The 19,682-nt window shown below is 45.8% G+C and overlaps 2 protein-coding genes across 6 annotated transcripts in view; one reads left to right on the top strand and one right to left on the bottom strand.

The window, feature by feature from the left end:
• The window catches only part of ARSG (arylsulfatase G), a 131,549-nt gene that overhangs the window by 105,944 nt on the left and 5,923 nt on the right, over positions 1-19,682 (bottom strand). The window contains exon 1 of one of the 4 annotated variants that reach the window (XM_037069786.1): positions 3,323-3,535. The exons of 2 other annotated variants lie outside the window; for them this stretch is intronic. The gene's annotated coding sequence lies outside the window, so the exon portion shown is untranslated. Of the gene's footprint in view, positions 1-2,405; positions 3,009-3,322; positions 3,536-19,682 lie in introns of those variants that run through there. One more of the 4 variants, XM_037069787.1, reaches the window with a different exon arrangement.
• SLC16A6 (solute carrier family 16 member 6) lies at positions 3,477-18,904 on the top strand. Of its 2 annotated transcripts, XM_037069791.1 has the most exons (7): positions 3,477-3,495; positions 3,734-3,810; positions 10,722-10,960; positions 12,827-12,970; positions 13,513-13,641; positions 14,785-15,600; positions 16,673-18,904. In XM_037069791.1, the coding sequence occupies exons 3-7, from the start codon at positions 10,729-10,731 to the stop codon at positions 16,921-16,923; spliced, it is 1,572 nt and encodes a 523-aa protein (XP_036925686.1). In that variant the 5' UTR covers positions 3,477-3,495; positions 3,734-3,810; positions 10,722-10,728; the 3' UTR covers positions 16,924-18,904. The 2 variants fall into 2 exon arrangements, with proteins under 2 accessions (XP_036925686.1, XP_036925685.1); XM_037069790.1 differs by lacking the exon at positions 3,477-3,495 and having other exon boundaries at positions 3,633-3,810.

Genomic DNA, 19,682 nt, shown 5'->3' with positions numbered 1-19,682 from the left:
CCCAATACACTTTTACACTAAAAAATATTGAATTACCTTATCCTATTTCTCTGAAAGAGATATTGTGAATAAATGGAAATTTAGTATTTTATACTTTACTCCAAGTTATTTTAAAAATCCTTTCTGAATTATCAGTTATTGCTGTAATAACTTATCCTAAAACATATATTATAAATTTTGACAACTTAGACTAATTTTTTTGAAAATGGGTCTTTAACAAGATGGACTGGAGGCAGGTACATATCGACTTGAAAGGCCATGTCCCTGACATGCTATTTCAACATCCCCCCAGAGACCTTTGCAGATGGAACAGGTCACCCTAGTACATTCCTGGTTGAGCCGGGGAAGGCCCGCAGTGCAAAATTAATAGGGCACCAGGCCTGAGCCACAGTGGGTTCTCAGACAATCAAGTTTTGGAGAGATGATGTTCTGGGTAGTCAAGGACTCCTGCAGAAGGCCCCTCCCATGCTCCCCCTCTTCATTGGCTGCTCTGAACACCGAGCCCTCAAAAGCAGGCTTGCTCCCCCTCTGAGCTCCAGACAAGATTCCTTTCAGTATACTTACCCCAAGTTGAAGTTCTCACGGGCTGGTAAAAGCAGTGAGCTTATTTGCAAGCCAGAGTCATATCTGCCTGGCAACCCAACATGAAGACTAGAAGGACTATAAATGTTGACAGAGAACAGGCAGGCCAGCTTTGCACAAAAGAATCTGTTTTCATGCAAATGACCCTAAGCGAGATGCCTAGAAAAGAGAGCAATGGGGACGGTTCTCACAGCCAACTGATTTCCAGAGAAGATGCTGAAGGATTTTTTAAGGGCATCACTACAGCCTTGCCTACCGTGAAAGAAGGGACACAACAGAAGAGACTAAGAAGGAAGACGAACCCTTTCCTTAATTTCCTAATTTTTTTGGTTCTGTACTCCTGACTCCAAAGGTTCTTTTGTTCGCCTTTAGAACTAAACAGAGTTAGTTTTGTTTGGGGGTGAGGAGGGTGATCACCATGGCAATGAAGCGCTTTCGCCCTCTTTGCGTTCCCAGGAGGAGTGAAGTAAGCGGGGTGTTCTTGCTTGGTCTCACTAGGACTGAGGGAACAAGGTGAAGGTGGCCTCAAACCAGACAGGCAAAAGTCACTGTTGTGTGGCTGGCAAGGCAGGGTTTCCCAGCCAGCTTGCTGTTTTCCAGACACTCGGGGCAAACGTACTCTTCAGATGAACTCTGCTTGCAAAGCGGGCCAGTGTGTCTACCGGTGTGGCAACCTCAGGCAAACGCTTCTAGTGCTCTGTGCCTCAGCAGTTCTTGCCCGTAAAATGGGAGTGAGTGTCAGCTGCCTGGGTCTGAAGATGGGGTTAAAACTAAGTTGGGAGCAGAGCAAACCTGTACAAATTATAATGAAAAGGACAGTGATAATGCATTATTGTTGTTATATTATTACGGTTCTGTCACTCCCAACAGCCAGCTGCTTCACGTGGTAAAATACTCAGAAGTGACTTTCCCCTCTAGGGGGGAGTCATTCATTCACCTCTAGGGCTCTCAGGCATTTTTCCTCTAATATTTATAATCCAGTAACAGAAGCACCAAGACCTTCCTTCACCTGCTCGGACTCACTCAGTTCTCGCTGCTGGTCCGCACGCACTACCAGGTTCTTAAGCAACACTCAAATATACCAGTACTGTGCCATATTAAATAGGACGTTTCCACACTGAATGAAGTGATGGGCCCTCATGCTCTGTAAGATCCTAAATGTCAAAGATTACACTACAGTCTGTCCCATTTTGGCACTCGGGGTGTTCATTTCAGTGATTACAACCAGTTTCCACATATCATTATGTGTGGCTTCTTCACAAAACAACTCGGGGGAAAAGCATCGCTTACAGCGAAAGTGAGAAGTCAGCCACAAATAATAAAACAGTAAGAACGAATGGGTACTGAGGGCCTGCCATAGGTACTTTGATCCGAACTTTGCAGGCATTATAAATGAAACCTTTCCATTCTGGTAGCACCACCACTGTCCCCCTTTTACCGATTGGGAAGTTGACGCTCTACAAAGTTTAATTACTCCCACCCACCTCGGAAGGCTGCGAAGCTAATCAGTGACCCCTCGCTGTACAGGGTCGGCCCTGACAGAGCGCAGCATACCTGCCCCCACCTAGTCCACGCCGGACCTTAGTAACAGTACAGAAAGGCGTTTAAGACACAAGCCCCAAATCCTGAGGAAGATCAGGCAGCGAGCAAAGTGAGGTTTCTATCGAAATTCGGATTGCTCCACTCCTCCGGGTGGTGACCTCTCCGTGCGTGCACTCGTAGAAGGGGTCTCTCGAATTTGACATCAGAACAATATCCTAACCCCAATGAAGAGAGTAGCCCATGCCAGGTCGGCAGGGGAATGCGGAGAATAAGATCTTTACCTCCGCACAAGTCCCAGATGGACCGTGGGGACATGGGGTGGACACTGGAAAACAGTCTGCGTCCCCGCGGGCTCCGAAACCCTCGGAATCGGACACACCGCTGTGTCCAAAGGACCGTTGGTAACTGAGGTTTCCCGTACATTATCTTCGGAATCCAAGGCGCCCCTGGGATCGAGAACTTCGGGATGAGGGGCATGTACTCCCTAAACGACAGGGTCCCTCCGTTACAAGAGGCTCCCTGTGGGCTAGGCAGCCACACCTGTGTGGACTTCGGTTTCCGCCGGGGGAGGACGGTCCGCGTGCGCCCCCGACAGGGGATGCTGACTCAGCCCTGCTGCTCACATCCCTTCCCTCAATACGGATGCTGCAACTGCAGAAAAAAGGGGGAAAGCTGGACACCCATAGCAGCCCGGCCGCCAGCTCCCCGGGGCCACTGCGACACTTCTTTCCGCCCTCTCGGAAGGGGAACTGTAAGGGTGCACGAGTTAACGAAACTGGGGGAAGTGGGCCCTGGAGGAGGAACTTGGGGACCGCGGCGCCGCGCGCGCAGCTCACACTCAAACTGGAAAGAACCTGTTCTGCCCGCGGAGCCGCTACAGCCGCACGCACTGCGAGGGACTATCCCCAGGGCCCCTCATCCCACACTCCCAAATTCTCAGGATGTGGGTGGGACTGAGAACGCAGAAGGGCTGCGAAAAGGAAGACAGCCAGGGGACCCAGCGCGGTTTCGGCTGGGAGTGTGTTCACCCAAAGAGTGAAGACGCCCCCAAACAAGTCCGCTTTCCACACTTGCAGTGCGGCAGAACGCTGGGGTCTGGTCGGCCGGGCGCGCAAAGCCGCGCCGGGTTCCGGCGACGCGCCCAGGACCCGGGAGGCGTTGGCGGGAGCGGCCCCGCGCGGGACGGCGACGCTGTTACCTTCCGTGACCCGCAGCTTGGCTCAGAACGGGCGCGCGCCCGGTGCGGACCGGGTACACGTGGGCCAGCGCGCGCGCTCCTGGCAGGCCCCCTCCTCCGCGGCGCTCGCGGCGCTCGCAGCACATGGTCGGCGGCGGCGCGCCCCCGAGGCCGGCAGAGACCGGCTGCAGCCGGTATAGGATCAGAGAGAGGCAGCGACACGGGGCCGGGAGACGGGCAGCAGCACGCACTACCCGGGCGCAGGCGGGTGGGGGGCGGGGGGAGGGTGCGGCCGAGGTGCCCCAGGCGCGGGAATAGGTGGGGGTCCTGGGCGGGGCGCTGCGGGCGGGCGCCGGTGACACCCTCCTGAACCAACTTGCGATAGGCTCTGGCCCACGCCCTAAGGAGTTAAACCTTTCTCATGTTACCCAGCGGCTTATAAGGAGGGGAGGCCGAGCCTACGCCTTATTGGGAGCCTTTTGGGGTTTATTCTCTGCCCTTCTAACTTGGTGAGTTGGTTTTATTATTTTACGTGTTTCAAACTTTGATAATGGGGTGTGGGTTTTTATTTTAATGTATGAGGAGCTTTTTTGCTTGGTGATTTGTGGGAGGCGGAGGAGAGCACTTAACATCTTAACATTTTGGAGAGGTTATTCTGAAAAATATTCTCTGACAGTTGGGAATGCTCAGGGCCACTGGGATGAAGCGCTCTCTCGTCAGTGTGGGCAACTGAGAGTTGAATGATCTTGGCCCTGGTACAGTTGGGTCCGGAAAATACCTACAGGCAGGCTTGGCCTTTGAGTGTGCCTAGTCCGGGATTAGGTGCTCCAGACCCTGGGGCTAGTCAGGGACGCGAGGTTCGGCGCCTGCACGGATTTTCCGCATGGAGTTGCCTGCGCGTCCGAAGTGCCAAATGTCAGAGGTACCTTCCCTAGGCTCGTGCGCACACGCGGGTTGGCCACTGAGACTGTGCGAGGGAAAGTGGGGCTCTACGTATCTCCCATCCAGAGCTCGAAACCAGGGCGTCAGAGTGACCCCCCTGGGGGAAAACAGGCATTTCCCTGCAGAGCGCAGGTCTTATACCTTAATGGTTAGAGCTGTCAGCGGCTGAAGCCTGCTCCGCTCAACTTCTAAGGTTCCCTGAGCTGCCAACCACAGGAAAGCGCCCCCGAGGCTGAGCAGTTCTGTATGTAGCAAGGAAGGATGATTTTACAGAGGAAATGGGTCGTTTCCTTCTCGGTTTTTTCTTCTAAAAAAAAAAAAAGAAAGAAAGAAAACAACTAACTAAACCTCCACCAACCCCAAGTTTGTGAGGTGGCATTAAAAAATGTCACCAAACACAGGAGTGTTAGAAAAAGCTCCCCAAAGCCAACTGGGGAAGAGCAATTGCAGTTTATCAATCTGGAAGCTAGTTTTGTTTGCACTGCTAGACACTCCGTGTCAGCTCTTTCTCGAAAGAGATGGTTTCTGTCCTGGAGAAGGACATTTCTCAGCAATCTTACTGGTTTGCATATCTTAATAAAAATGATTTGTTTGCAAAAAATACCAAGTGCTTATGCTGAAACCTCTAAGTGATGCATCTCCCCATGTCCCAAGCACGATTAAAAGGCATTGGGGGGGGGGGGTCAATAATACATTCTGCCTGGCGGATACAGAAAGATATCTTCTCATAATGACGGGAAGGGGGGCCAAGGTAGAGAGTTGCAGTATGTAAGGAAACAATGTAGCCAACTGGGAAAGCTCCCCCTGCCTTAATGAGCACCACTAACCCAGAGCTTTGCTTCTGTGGTTTCCAGAGGACTTTCCTCAGTGGAACTCCTGAGGAGGACACTCAAATTAGGGGCTCGGGTTTCAACATCATGGTCTGGTAAAATGGGTGAATCGGTTGTATCCAGTGATTCCAAGCTGCTGAGGCAGCTGTACAAGTTAGGTTTGGGGCAGGGTGGGGGCGTGAAATAGAGAATTCAAATGAACTTCACCTAAATAGAGAATGGTTTTGACAAAGGGGCCCGAAACAACTTGTAGAAAGCTTACCAGGCTACTACACCTTTAAGAAGAATGGATATTGGCAATACATTCATTGCCTAGGCTTTGCTTATCCCAGCAGCTACCGGCATTTCTGTCTGTAGTTCAAATGCAAGCTTTTTGAACTACACTCTGAACTGACCCTGGACTCACACTCTGATGGTCTGTAATAACCCAATATTTTATAATCTTCACGCCCCCAGGTCAGATCTTTTCTCAACAAATCAAATCACAGTGAAACTCCCAGGCACAGCAGCTCAGCAAGCTTTGGCAGAATACGCATTTATTTTAGGTTAAGACAACCAAACGCTCATAGGATATACTCCAAACTGCCCAGTGTTTTTGGTTATCCTTCCTTTGGAAGAGCATTAGGGTGAAGGCAAGACGGCAGCTAGGAACCCACATTCAGAATCAAAGAGTATTCAAGAAACTGTTGGCCTGCCATGTCTAACCCCTGCGTCACAGAGGATGGAATTTAAGGACCAAGTGATTTCCCCAAGGTTGTAAACAACTTTACAGATAACGCTGATGGGCTTCAGAAAGACAAACCCACACAAGGGCTTTATGTCAGAGGACCCAACAGGGGTTGAAAAAGATTAAAGGATAGCTTAGAGCAAGTCAGGGTCAAAGCCTATCTATGAGAATGACAGCTTCTCAGGGCAGAAAGAGATCCAAGGTCATCGCACCTAGTCCATCTGCATTGTTTACCTGTTGAGGACACTGACCATCCAGGAGCAAAGTGATTCACCCAAAATTAGAGTCACTCACTGGCCTCACCAGTTAGATCCCCACAGAGTAAACTGATACCCCTTTTCATCAGATAAGATTACATGACCGTAAAACCAAAATGGACAGATATTTCCTTATTCCGGGCTCTACAGAGGCTTCTAAGCAACCAAGTTCAAAATTCAGACCTAAGTTTCTTGCTTCGTAGAATAGAAGCAAGAGTCCACCAGTTTAAGCCAGGTGGTCTGCTTAATGAATAGAAAAAAGGAAAGGAGACCAGTCTAGGGAAGCATGTCTTCTGCAGCCAGGGACTTCCTCACTTGATGACTGTCTTCTAAGCACAGAGCAGCGCATTGTGCAGGGACACCCCAAGGCTCATCCTTTGCTTAGTGAACTTCACAAGCGCCCACCAGGTGCCACGTGTGCTGCCAAGGCAGTGGGTCTGGACAGAGCTGCTGCCCACCCTGTAGGTGCCAGCCCTGTGTGGTCAGACACGCAAAGTATGGAAATGAGTATCCAGTGTGTTTTGGAAACTAGGTGATCCTATTGTTCTATACCTTGGTCTTATCTCCAGAGCTAAATTTAGTAGGATGTAGGATGCTTTCAGGTGATAAAGTCATAAGCTTTAAAGTAGGGCTGGGTTGTTTATCTTTGCTTAAGGTATTCTCTGTGATAACAAGATTTCTGTCTTCCAAAACCCCAAGAGTGCCGGTGAAAATTACATTTGGATCTAGCTTCAGGGGCATAACCCAGAGGCAAAGCAAAATTTTAAAAACCAAAAGGAGTTGAATGCACAGACAGGGCCCAGAAAGGAAAGGAATAGCGCAATACAAAGGCTGCCGTCTTCTGATTCGCTGATCAGGTCTCGCCAAGGTCCAGCTGCCTTCCACCCACTTTCCCAAGAACCATCTAGCATGTGCACCTTCTCCCTAGCTCCCCGGTCTCCTTGGGCTGCCAGCTCTGGCCTGAGGAATCAGGTGAGCTATAAAACTCTGTGCCCAATACTGAATAGTCAGAAACATCCACTGTTAAAGCTGGGTGGAGCCTTAGAGATTCTCCAGAAAGTCTGTGACTAAAGAAAGACCCGACTAATGAGGAGCTCAGGCCCAGACGGGCACAGTGACTTTCACAAGGTCACACAGGTAACTGGAGAATTGGGTCATGGACCCCTCTCTTTACATACAGAAGCCAAGAGAGCTTTTATTTTTGAAGGAAAAAAAATCATTTTCTCACAATCACTATATAAAAGGTCCCCCTCCCTGGGGGCTGATACAGCAGGGCCCAGGAGGCAGGAGATTAGATTCTGGAACATTTTGGTCAAGTCCCTTCACCTTTCTGGGGCTCAGTTTTCCCATTTTTCAAAATGAGTCACATTGTACAAAGAAATGGACAGGATGAGGTCCAAAGTCCCATTCAGCTCCAACATTCTGTAATTCCAACTTCATTCTGGGGCGACAAGTGAACCCTAATGCCACCGATGACGCACACGAGAACCACTGTCAGGACAGGCAGAGAAGAAGGGATGGGCACCCCTCACCAGAACTGCACTGGTGGCCTGACTGAGCCTTCTGATGATGGGCAGATAAACACAGCCTCATGCAAAGAGCACAGTCTTGTCCTGCCCGTCGAGTAGGGCTAGATGCACGCCAACAAAAAGACTCTGTCTTCATCCTGCAGTGATTTCAGGCCAAAGACTGAGATTCAGCTTGTCTCTTTGGGACCTCCTCAATTTTAGCACAATATTTTTTTTTAGCCCAAAATGTTTATATTCAGGTGAGTCCTCAGCCCTCTATCAAGACTCTAAGATCGTGTGTGTACCCTTCTAGGTTAGAATGACCATGGCAACACAGCCGGGGACAGTTCTGCTCATCTGAGTGTGCTGAACTCTGGAAGGATGTGGCAGAACAGTTTTGAATAATGCATTTCAGTCTTCACATTTCTTATGACCGTCAACAAATATTTAAGTCCAAAAAGGCAGAGACCATCTCTGTCTTTTCACTATAGTATTCCCAAGGCCTAGCTTTGGGCCTGGCACCAAGAGGTACTTTTTTGGGGTGGGGGGAGGGGGTAGTTACATGCAAGATACTTGGGGTTAGGGTAGGACAGGGCATATAGAGAAATATAGACCCAGATTTTGTTTTCTGTGAGCTTAAAGTTTAATTGACCAAATAAGAGAGACTCATTAAAGTAAATAATACCCAATTATTAAATGATACCTGTCACATGAAGAAAACCCCTTAGATGGAGTCAGTCAAAGGAAGCATTATGGAAGATGGATTTTGAGGGGCCAGGTATCCAGGGGCCCCCAGCCTGGGGAAAGGGCCTGGCCACAGGCAAGGTGGTTAGAGCCTGGAGGGCAAGGAGGAGTCCATTTTGGCCAAGGCAGGTGGGTCAAGTTTTAGAACAGGAAGAAATAAGGCTTCAAAGATAAGTTGGGGTTCAGTGTGAAGGACACCAAAAGTCAGACAAATCAGTGGATTTTACCATTCCGAAAGAGGAAAGCCATTGCAAAACTCAGCAAAAAAAAAAAGTTGCAACAATGCAGCATTTCAGATGACTAATCTTACGGGACACGAGCAACAAGTTGAGAGACTAGTAAAGGATTGGTGGGCTTCACTGGCCTGGGAGGGGGTGGAAGTGAAGGGCTAAGGGCCGAGGACCTGGGTCGTAGGCTGTCCACCCACTTCCCCTCCTTTCCTCCTGACCCCTTCTTGAGGGACAGGGTGGAGGGGGGTTCTTCTGAATCTTAAGTCTAGTACTGTTGTCCCTCCTGCTCCCGCTGCCTCATCTTGGGAATGAATTTTGAAAGTCTGATGAGGAAGTGGCATTGTGAAAAGCTCATCCGCTGAAGGGCTCAGCTCAGGTCTTACTTACTTCAGTTGCTTTCCAGGATGGGAAACAGCAATGACAGCTGCTCTGTAGCTGCTCTGCTAACATCTTGAGCTGTTTAACTGCCCTTCCCACCTTCCCATTTGCTGTCAGGAATGACACAGTACCGTGTGTGGAAATGCAGAGGCCTTTGCTGCAGAGAACTTAGCATCTTATGCCCAAATTTATGCAACCAAATACTTGACAGTAACAGGTTAAAAGCAAGCATTTAATCCTTTCAAAGTAGTAGGCTCCTGTGGAAATGGTGCTGTCAATAGGGTGAACCATATTCATTTAGGTCAGATTTGCTGCTTTTTAAGATTTTTAGAGTAAATTCAGAATATCAGATCCCAATACCAGAAATTAGCAAGTCTACCGGATAGATGAGGTTGTGTCCTGTTATTTTTTAATTACTCTCCACTTAGGACTAAAACCCGCCTTAGCACTTAAACATAACTTAATGGCTACGGAAAGGATGCAGACACACCCTAAACACGCATGTGTATACAACTGTATAGTTGCAGAGCATTCTTAAACTCAAGATGTGTTGCAATTAAGACGTTAAAACCATGGATTCATTATTGTAGACACTAATTTTCAGTTGGGCTAAAACCATACATCACTGTTTCGAAGTAGATGTAATTGCAGTCTTTGAAAACCAGTGTCCATGTGCTAGAGCCCAAAGTGGAAGACTTAAAGGAGCTCCCCTTCCAGGGTTAAATACAATGTTACCTCTTATTTAGTGGTGTTAAGGTACAAGTCAACTCGATCTGACATTTGTTGCAGTTTGAGTGGAAAGCCTAGTGAGGTCAGGGGTAACTTGAGGTTAAGTTAACTGGCCGCCTAGGCCCCACAAGTTGGCAGTGCCTTATGTGTCACTATGTTCTAGAGCAGAACTTGCAGCGTGCGTGGAAATTCAATTGCTAATGCATCACCAGGTGGGCACTTCCTCATGCCAAACCCCTAGAAGACAATTTCCACATTTAGATTTATAATCCCACTCTTATAGTTCATAGTTCATGGCGGTCCAGCCACAGGGGACCCTGATCATAATCATACAGTTGCTGCGTGGGAAATGGGATCAAAGAGAAGTGGCATCTGGATGGTCCGAGGCGTCAAGCACAGAGGCAAAGGGCGTCTCAGACACTCAGTCCTATGGAAGGTGGTAGATGTGCCGCCACTGTCGGCTTCCTAGCCTGACTTCTAGGTTTCATTTCCGTTAACCTTCCTTTTGGTCACTTTAGTCTTTCTTTACCAAACTTGTCTTCAAGTTCAAGGTCATCACTGATGCTTGGTCTGTTGGCCATTCTCTGTCCTTCAAACTGCATCTACATACTTTCCCTGATGCCTTATGTTTGTTTTTCCCATTTAATTGTCACAGCTTGGAAGTCTTACTTCCAAATTGTTTGGGGGCTCCATTATATGCTTTATTCCCCAAAGACTTAATTTTTTTTTTATTTTTTTAAATTAGCATTAAACACTTTTTAATTTATTTATCTTAGAGGGGAAGGGAAGGAGAGAGAGAGATCAATGTATGGTTGCCTCTCGTGCGCCCCCTGCCGAGAACCAGGAACTGGCCTGCAACCCAGGCATGTGCCCCGACTGGGAATCGAACCGCGATCGTGTGGTTCGCAGGCCCGTGCTCCCCAAAGACTTTATATTAACTACACGTGATGTAAATAGTCATCAAACTAAGAAATGCAGTAAGTTGTTCCTATTTGTCATGTTGGCTAAAGAATGTTAGAATCAGCAGCCTTCGTGCTCTTATTGGTCTGATTTTTTTTTTAACTTTTTATTTCAGATTAAGAATGACCGAGAAGAAATCACAGCTTTGTTCTAGAGCCAGCGTTTATACTCAAGTGCCTGATGGAGGATGGGGCTGGGCAGTGGCTGTGTCTTTTTTCTTCGTCGAAGTCTTTACCTATGGCGTCATCAAGTCCTTTGGTGTCTTCTTCAATGACTTAATGGACAGTTTTGAGGAATCTAATAGCAGGATCTCATGGATAATATCCATATGTGTGTTTACTCTAACATTTACAGGTCAGTATATCTTTCAGCTTAAACCCTATCAATTTTAATTTGCCTAACTACATAGTGGTACTGATGGTGTTTACGATGAATGTCCTCTATGACTTCTTGGCACCTGCAAGTCTCAAGTAATAGGATGTTCAAGGGGTTGAGGAGCTGAAGGGAAAAAAAAAAAGCTTTATTGGCCAGCCTTGACTGCCTTCAACTTAACACACATGTATTAGACACCTACTGTATGCAGACTCTTAGGATGCCGTACATTACTTTGAGGACAGCAGTAACCCCCAGTTCTGTGGGATTGTAACTGTTTTTAAAGAAGCGACATCAAAAGCACTTGGCCTGCCGGGCCCTGGTTTCCCAAAAACATTCTGGGAAACATGAAAACGTGGCTGCATGAAGAAGAAAGACAGGAGCTTCGTAAAGTACATCCGTCAGCTGCTTAGAATGATCTGTCTCATCACTAGTCTCCATTTGGTGTGCAGAACTGAGAATTTACCATGCTTTCATATCGTTTTCATAAAAACCAAGAGGAACTATGCTAGAATTTGACCCTCAATGGAACTTTTTAAGAAGGAATCCAAAGCAGTAAGTATAGGAAATAAAACCATTCGAGCAATCATAGGAAAGCCCATTTTTATTACAGAATAACAAATATAATGCATATCTAATTTTATAGACACTCATGGTAACTCAAGATCTTTCATTTAAAAAGACAGAGATGAGCCCTGGCTGGTGTAGCTCAGTGGACTGAGCACGGGCCTGCGAACCACACGATCGCGGTTCGATTCCCAGTCAGGGCACATGCCTGGGTTGTGCGGGCCAGTTCCCAACTCACGAGAGGCAACCATACATTGATGTTTCTCTCCTTCTCTCCTTCCTTTCCTCTCTAAAGATAAATAAAAAAAATCTTTGAAAAATAAAAAAAATAAAAATATAGAGATGAGCCCTGGGTGGTGTGGCTCAGTGGATTGAGTGCAGGCCTGTGAACCAGAGGGTTGCCAGTTCGATTTCCAGTCTGGGCACAGGCCTGAGTTGCAGGCAGGATCCCTGGTCTGGAGCGCACGAGAGGCAACCCTACACTGATGTTTCTCTCCCTCTCTTCCTTCCCATCTCTCTAAAAGTAAATACATACATACATACATACATAAAAATATTAAGATGAGTTTTTATACCTCATCTTAATGAGGTATAAAACCTCATTACTCTAGTTTTCTCTTTAAGGAGCCCAAAGAATATATTGTCCAGTTTAACCAAATACTAAAATACATTTGACCACTGCAAATGCAGGGGTTCAGGGCTCCAACCCCCAAACAGTCAAAAATCAATGTATAACTTTTGACTCCCCCAAAACTTAACAGTCATCCCTTGGTATTTGTGGAGGATTGGTCCCGGGCCACCCACACATACCCAAATCCATGGAGACTCAAGTCCCTTATATAAAATGGCATAGATCAATGCAGACAGTCAGCCCTCCACATCTGTGGACTCCCAAACACAGATTGAAAATGTTGTTATTGATCCATGGTTACTTGAATCTGCAGGTGCAAAACCCTAGAATAAGGAGGACCGACTGTATATTTAGTTTTAAAAATTTGAGCATAAGTGGACCCGCACAGTTCAAACCCACGGTGTTCCAGAACCACCTGTAATTCCTGAACTGACTTAAGCAACCATTGCCTCAAATGTATCATGTCATGTACACATCATCTCCCCTGTCTTCAAGACTTTTACTGAGAGAGAATCTTGTTAAAGCCAATGCTTATGTGTTATATAGTAAGCGTTGTCTTTCCACGATCAAGACTTTAAAGAAAAAGTTGTATTAAAGTCAACACACCTCTGGAAGTTAAAATGTGACGACGCTGTGCTCTTTTCACGCAGCGCCGCTCTCCACTGTCCTGAGCAACCGCTTCGGACACCGCCTGGTGGTGATGGCGGGAGGAGTGCTGGTTAGCACGGGGATGGTGGCGGCCTCCTTCTCCCGCGAGGTTTACCACATGTACATTGCGATTGGCATCATCACCGGTAAGTGGGCCTCTCTGCTCAGAAGTTTCCCAGACACCTAGTTTGAAGGGCAAGGAGGGGAAGGAGGGACTCGACCCCAAAGTGTTATTTCTTTCTCTCTTTTCTTTAAAATTAAGTGTCCCGGATCAACGGTTTTGAACAGGGCTGTGTAGATTCCAGGGGGTATTAGAATCTGCTCTTGATGCCCAAGAATTTTTGCTTGATTTTTTAATATTTACCGATGAGAAAGAAAACTTTCTTAGTGAGAGTTTACCACCAAAAGACATCATTTTCACAAAGTAAGATTTTAATCTCTCTATCCGGCATTTCGCAAAACAGACTCTGAGGATGCTAAGCTATAGGTGAAGGGTGCAGTGTACTGGGCTTATTCTCAAGGGTCTGAGAAAACTTTCTTCACCTAAAAAGGAGTCAGTGCTTGCTGACAGCGAGATACCCAGAGAGATAGAGACGGGACGTGTAGCATGGACACAGGTTGTATGCACATGTACGAATACATCTTTTCAGTCAGTGTGTGGTTCTCACTGTTCTTTTTGGCTTCACAGGTTTGGGATACTGCTTCAGCTTCCTCCCCACTGTCACCATTCTATCACAGTACTTTGACAAGAGACGCTCCGTGGTCACTGCGGTCGCTTCCACTGGAGAATGTTTTGCTATGTTTGCTTTTGCGCCGGGTAGGTAGAACAGTCCGCGTGTTCGGGTGAAACAGGGTGGGGGGGGGCGGCGCTCAGCTACTCTAAAAAGCACCCAAAAGACCCAAGCCTAAAATGTTTACAATTCTAGCTAATCCATGTGAGTGGGGGACAACCGATGTGAGCAAAGCATACACTACGAAAGTAAGTGGAGCCCCAGGAATGTAGGGCTGACATTCTGGGTAACCAAGGTACCATATCTCTCATACCTGTCAGCGTTCAAGGAACTAGAATGTGGTAAAATGAAGTTCCAAGAACATCCTTTTACCTTCTGGGGTGATTCTAAGGGTACTTAAAGCTCTTACGAGGACTGAATTTTCCTACCGTCACTGGACCTCTAGGCTTCCTGTGGTCTTCCCCCTCCCAACCTCACATTTGGGTACCCAGCCCACCCTCCAGGCTGCCTCTGGTCAGCAGCTGAGGACCCAACTAACTGGCAGGAAGGAGGAGGACTCGGGTACTTAAGGGCATTACACAAAGTAGAAACTGGAGAACTATATCATTCTATTCTAAGATAATCACTGAGCTTTTAGATTCTTAGTTTATTTTGTAGTGAATGCATTACTACTAAGCACCGATTGACTGGATGTAGTATGCTCTAGCTCAGAGGGTGGATATTCTATTTTTAAAAAGCCAGAGAGTAAATATTTCAGGCTTCACGTCCTAGGAGTCTCGTGCGGAACTACTCAGCTCTGCGGTTACACCCCCAGAGCAGCTGGAGGTGAGTGTGGCTGTGTTCCAGTCCAGCTTTATCATCACAAAGAGGATTGGATTTGACCCGCAGGCCACTGTGTGCTGAACTTTGATGTAGGTCAGAAACTTACTTCACTTTTGCCTCTACCTGGCAAAATGCACCCTCCGAAACTCTTTTGAAGACCTGGGCTGAAATTTTTTGTTTTATACATAATCATTATGCAGATTCTCTCCATATTGATTCCTAAAAGCACCAAAACCTAGAATAAAGGCTAAATAGCACAGGTTGACTGCATGCACACTGCTGAGTAAATTACTTAAAAAATTAATTCTAAATCTAAGTCCGTATTTCTACTTGATATTTTCTCCTGGGTTTTGAGCCACTGTCTGACGTTGCCTTTTTTATTTTGGCTTCCCTTTTGCCTCCCCAAGCATTCACCGCCCTAAAGGAGAACATCGGCTGGAGATACAGTCTCCTCCTCGTGGGCCTGCTACAGTTAAACATTGTCATCTGTGGGGCACTGCTGAGACCAATTATAATCAGAGGACCCGGGTCACCGAAAATAACTGGACATGAAAATCCGAAAGAAGTACAGTACATGCTTGAAAATGAGAAAACACGCACCTCAATAGATTCCATTGACTCAGGAGTAGAACTAACTACCTCACCTAAAAATGTGCCTAGTCACCCTAACGTGGAACTGGAGCCAAAGGCCGATGTTCAACAGGTCGCGGAGAAGACCAGCCCCAAACACCGCAAGGATAAAGCCCCCCTATTGGACTTCTCAGTCTTGAAGGAGAAAAGTTTCATTTGTTACGCATTATTTGGCCTCTTTGCAACATTGGGATTCTTTGCCCCTTCCTTATACATCATTCCCTTGGGCATCAGCCTGGACATTGAAGAGGACCGCGCTGCTTTTCTGTTGTCTACAATGGCAATTGCTGAAGTTTTTGGAAGAATCGGCGCTGGTTTGGTCCTCAACAGAGAGCCCATTCGTAAGATCTACATCGAGCTCATCTGCGTCATCCTATTGACTGTCTCTCTGTTTGCCTTTACGTTTGCTACTGAGTTCTGGGGTTTAATGTCCTGTAGCATATTTTTTGGTGTCATGATTGGAACAGTAGCAGGTACCCACATTCCACTGCTTGCGGAAGATGATGTTGTGGGAATTGAGAAGATGTCTTCTGCTGCGGGAGTCTATGTCTTCCTTCAGAGCATAGCAGCGCTGGCTGGACCACCCCTTGCAGGTAATGTAAAAAATGCACACAATCCAAATCCTTGTCTACTATACTCTCCCCACTTGTTTTTTTTTTAAACTTAGAGCTGGACAGGTCTGGACCTGAATCATATTAGTTCAAGATGACACTGTTTAGGGCAAAGAATATTACTAAGAAAGACTGGAGATAGCTTCATAGGCTATAAATGGAGATCATGATATATTGTAAAGTAGGGCACTGTAATACAGATGATATAATCTATAATGTTTAAGATTCCCTTATTAATTGTGGTAGCTTCCTGTTCAAGTCTAATTTAAAAATATACTGATTTTAAATACTTTCCTAGAATTATAGAACTGGCAGAATTAGAGATGATCTGAGCATCTCTCTTGATTTGAATGTGAGGAAATTGGAGGTCAAAGATTGGGACCCGATGGTCAAATGATATATCGGTGACCAAGTCACTCTGCAGCCCAAGCTGCACTGGCCATTCGTACTTACCTTAGAAATACTGGAGGGAGACCCATGGATTATGACTCTGTCATCCTCTGACTTAGAATAACCAGAACCCAGGGGCTGGGAAGTCACCTTCCCTCCTTAGGTGTTAGAGAACTGAGCACAGAGCAGCCCTCTGCATTTACTCAGCTGAGTACTACAGAATATTTCCTTGTAGGAAGGCCATGGCTATGTTTCACTCGGTAGACCTGGAATAGGTCCTTGAAGTTACTACGACCGGAAATCTTACCCCATGTTAAAAGATACCCGAAATGAGCCTAAGGGACAAGAATAGAGCTCCCCCCGTCTGTAGGATACAGCCTTTTCGAAGAAGCGTGTTTAGATTCTCTAGTAGGACAGATTAGCCCATGCAGACATGTCGGCAATGCAGTTTTCTCAGCTGCTTAATAAATATGCTGCATGTTTGTCTGATTTAGTTCTTCTCCCCCGCAGTCTAGAAAAGATTCCTACCTTCAGCACTTCTTTTCTTTAGAGAAACAAGATGAAACAAAGAAAGTAAGGAAACAGAGAAGCCTCTGACCTTGAGGGGAGCCTGGGGGAGAAGGGTTTCTGTCCGCGCTGCTAACATGCGAACGTTTCCTCCCAGGTCTGTTGGTGGACCACAGTAAGATATACAGCAGAGCCTTCTACTCCTGCGCCGCCGGTATGTCTGTGGCCGCCGTGTGCCTCGCGCTCGTAAGACCATGTAAAAAGGGACTGTGCCAGCGGCATCGCACGGGTGAAGCAAAGGCAGAGAGTTACCGTGGGAGAGCTTTACAAGACATACCTGAAGACTTTCTTGAAATGGACCTTGGGAAGAATGAGCATAAAGTTCCAGTGAAGATGGAGCCAGTATGATAGGCTCTCGTATAACAGCAGCCCCCTGCTGGCTGGTTGGCGGGGGGTGGGGAGCGGTGTGCTGGGGGCACGGTGGTGTAGGGGAGCCGACCACTCCACCCACTTTCAAAACAACACCCTGAAGGGACTGTATACATGAACACCACTACCAACGTCCTTTTCTTGATTGTTAAGGGTTTTTTTTCTTTTTGCTTGTTCTTTAAGCCAAAACAAACACAACCAAACACTCTTCCATACGTAAATCTGGCTGTACTCTGTAGCAACACAGAGATACATAGAAGCACTGTGGTTCACATTCCGGTTGTAAAACAGTGACGTCAATTGGCAAAGCGGTTTTAGGAGCTCTCACGTGTGGCAAACTCCTCTCTAGCCCAGGTCACTGAGAGGAAGTTGGCCACTCGAAAAAAATCTTAAATCAGTCTTAACATTTCTTCATTTTCAGAAACATAAACAGATTGTTTTTTAAAACCCTTTGAAAAACACTTGAGGTTTACACTGAAAACGTACAGCTTCTTAATAATCCAAATAGTCAATGGAAATGAAGTACACTTTAAGACCAAACGTTTGGCTAATAAATGCAAATTTATATATATAAATTTATATGTATGATATATATTATATATATAAACTTGAAACTCATGAATGTGAAGACTCCCACTTCTTGTTCATGGCCAGTCATTACCAGAAGTATTTCACACAGAATATACCGAATAACACTCAACAATGCATTTCCTGTTGCTTTTAATTATTCAGAAGTATGTGATTGTAGTGTCTTTAATTTAAACCACTATTTATTATTAAGTTATTCTAGGATGAATAAAGTAATCAAAAGAAATATAATCTGGGACACAAGCAGCATTTTTCCCTCCCTTCTATAATCTTTTAAATGCCCTGTAGAGTACTACTCTTAGGAGTTACTCCATAAAGACCAAGTTGTGACGATTCTTCAGTCTGATTAAAGGCGGCATGTGCTACGTACGGGGGGAAGTAATGAAGAGCAAATTGCCTTAGCATTTTAAAATGATGTTTTATCACCGATGAATACTTGAGGATCTTCTTTGATCAGAATTCTATGTCACTGAATTGTTGGAAGCATTTCTGATCTAAAAAAGGAAACCTCTTAACTGCCGGAGCATCTCTGTATTTTACATGGGGCAGCAGGGACATGTATTTTACTATCATGAGTTACAAGCTGCAATTTCCATCTGACCTAAACCCTGACTGCTCTCGGTTGCCAGAGTTGTCAGGTTAACTGGCCATTGTTTTCTTGCAGTTACGCTACCTGTATAGTATTTCTCATTTCAGCCATTTTTGGTAGAGGGCAAATGGGAGGATAACGGGTGGGTTCCTTACTCCCACATGCTGAATCTCACTGCAGGTAACAGTCAGTGCTTGCTGCTCCATCCTTAGACATCTTTACTGTTAATTTATGACAACTCAGGGGGAAACAATATAACAAGCCTAGTTTGGTTACAGGTACACAAAGCTTGAATACTTCTCTGCACTGAAGTGGAAGTGGCATAGTTCATCACCACCTGCTATATTTTGTACAGCATTTTGTCAGCCATAGACATAGGACAATCTGTAAATACTTGGGGAGGATGGGACAGCGGGACGTGATAACGTGTCCGTTGAGCGAAGACACACCTAAAACAAGGTGGTTGTAGCAGATCTCTGTCACTGCTGGAGAAGGACTCTGAGCCTGTGGCAGTGTTGCAAACTTACATGACTTCAGCACTTTATAACAATTTTTACTATGAATGTTAAATACAGGTTAATATTTATAACTGATTTCTGAGCTACATGCTCTGTGTCCATTCTGTTAACTGCATGAAAAAAATGTATGCCAATTTCAGTTTGTCAATAATCAAGGTTTTAAAATGTTTGGAAGAAAATTAAAACAGGACTGCTGATTTGTTCCATACTACGGACATTCTGGTACTTCTAGATTTGCAATAAATGTATGGCTTTTTTATTTAAAGAGACTGACTCATTTTTCTTATTGACTCATTGGCATTCGTTGTTTGATCCCATTAAAGTTATAAAAACAACTTCTTACTTGAACAAGAATTAAATAAGAAAAGAAAAAAAAAACAACTTCTTCCCTGAAAAATCTTTTAGCTCTACCAGAGACACACAAACTTTTCCAAGAAGTATTTGTTGAATTTATTTCTTGGATGAAAAACACATGAATGAAACAATACTACGGTAGCCACAGAGTAATAGCTCGGCCTCTCAACTGTACTGAGTGGAAGTAGTTAGGACTGTTCAATTCCAGAACAATCCTCAGCACTGTTCTAACCCCCGAGCAAAGAGCACAGACTCTCCAGGCCAGCGGTTGGTGAACTTTCTCTGTGAAGATCAGGTGGTAAATATTTGAGGCTCTGGGGGCCATGAGGGAAATTAGCCACAGATGATGTATCAATGAATTATCTCGGCTGTTTCAATACAAGTTTATTCATGGATACTGAAATTTCATTTTCATAAAACTTGATTCATGGGAAATTGACTCAATGCCATAAATATGCAATAACCATGATTAGTTCACAGGCTGTAGAGAAATACAGGTAGTGGATTCAGACCAAGATGGCGGAGGAGGTGGAGGCTGCTTTCACCTCCTCCCGTGACCACATCAAAATTATAACTAAATTATTGAACAGTCAACCCAGATAAGCTGAAGACTAGCTGAACAGAAGTCCTATAACTAAAGATAAGCAAGAAGCTACATCGAGACGGGTGGCGGGGCAGAGATGGGATCC

The sequence above is a fragment of the Sturnira hondurensis genome, unplaced genomic scaffold, assembly GCF_014824575.4.
Source record: "Sturnira hondurensis isolate 20B ecotype Veracruz unplaced genomic scaffold, ASM1482457v3 Scaffold0018728, whole genome shotgun sequence".
Taxonomy (NCBI): Eukaryota; Metazoa; Chordata; class Mammalia; order Chiroptera; family Phyllostomidae; genus Sturnira; species Sturnira hondurensis.
Note: the sequence above shows the minus strand (reverse complement) of the source record. Positions and strands in the feature narration are given on the sequence as shown.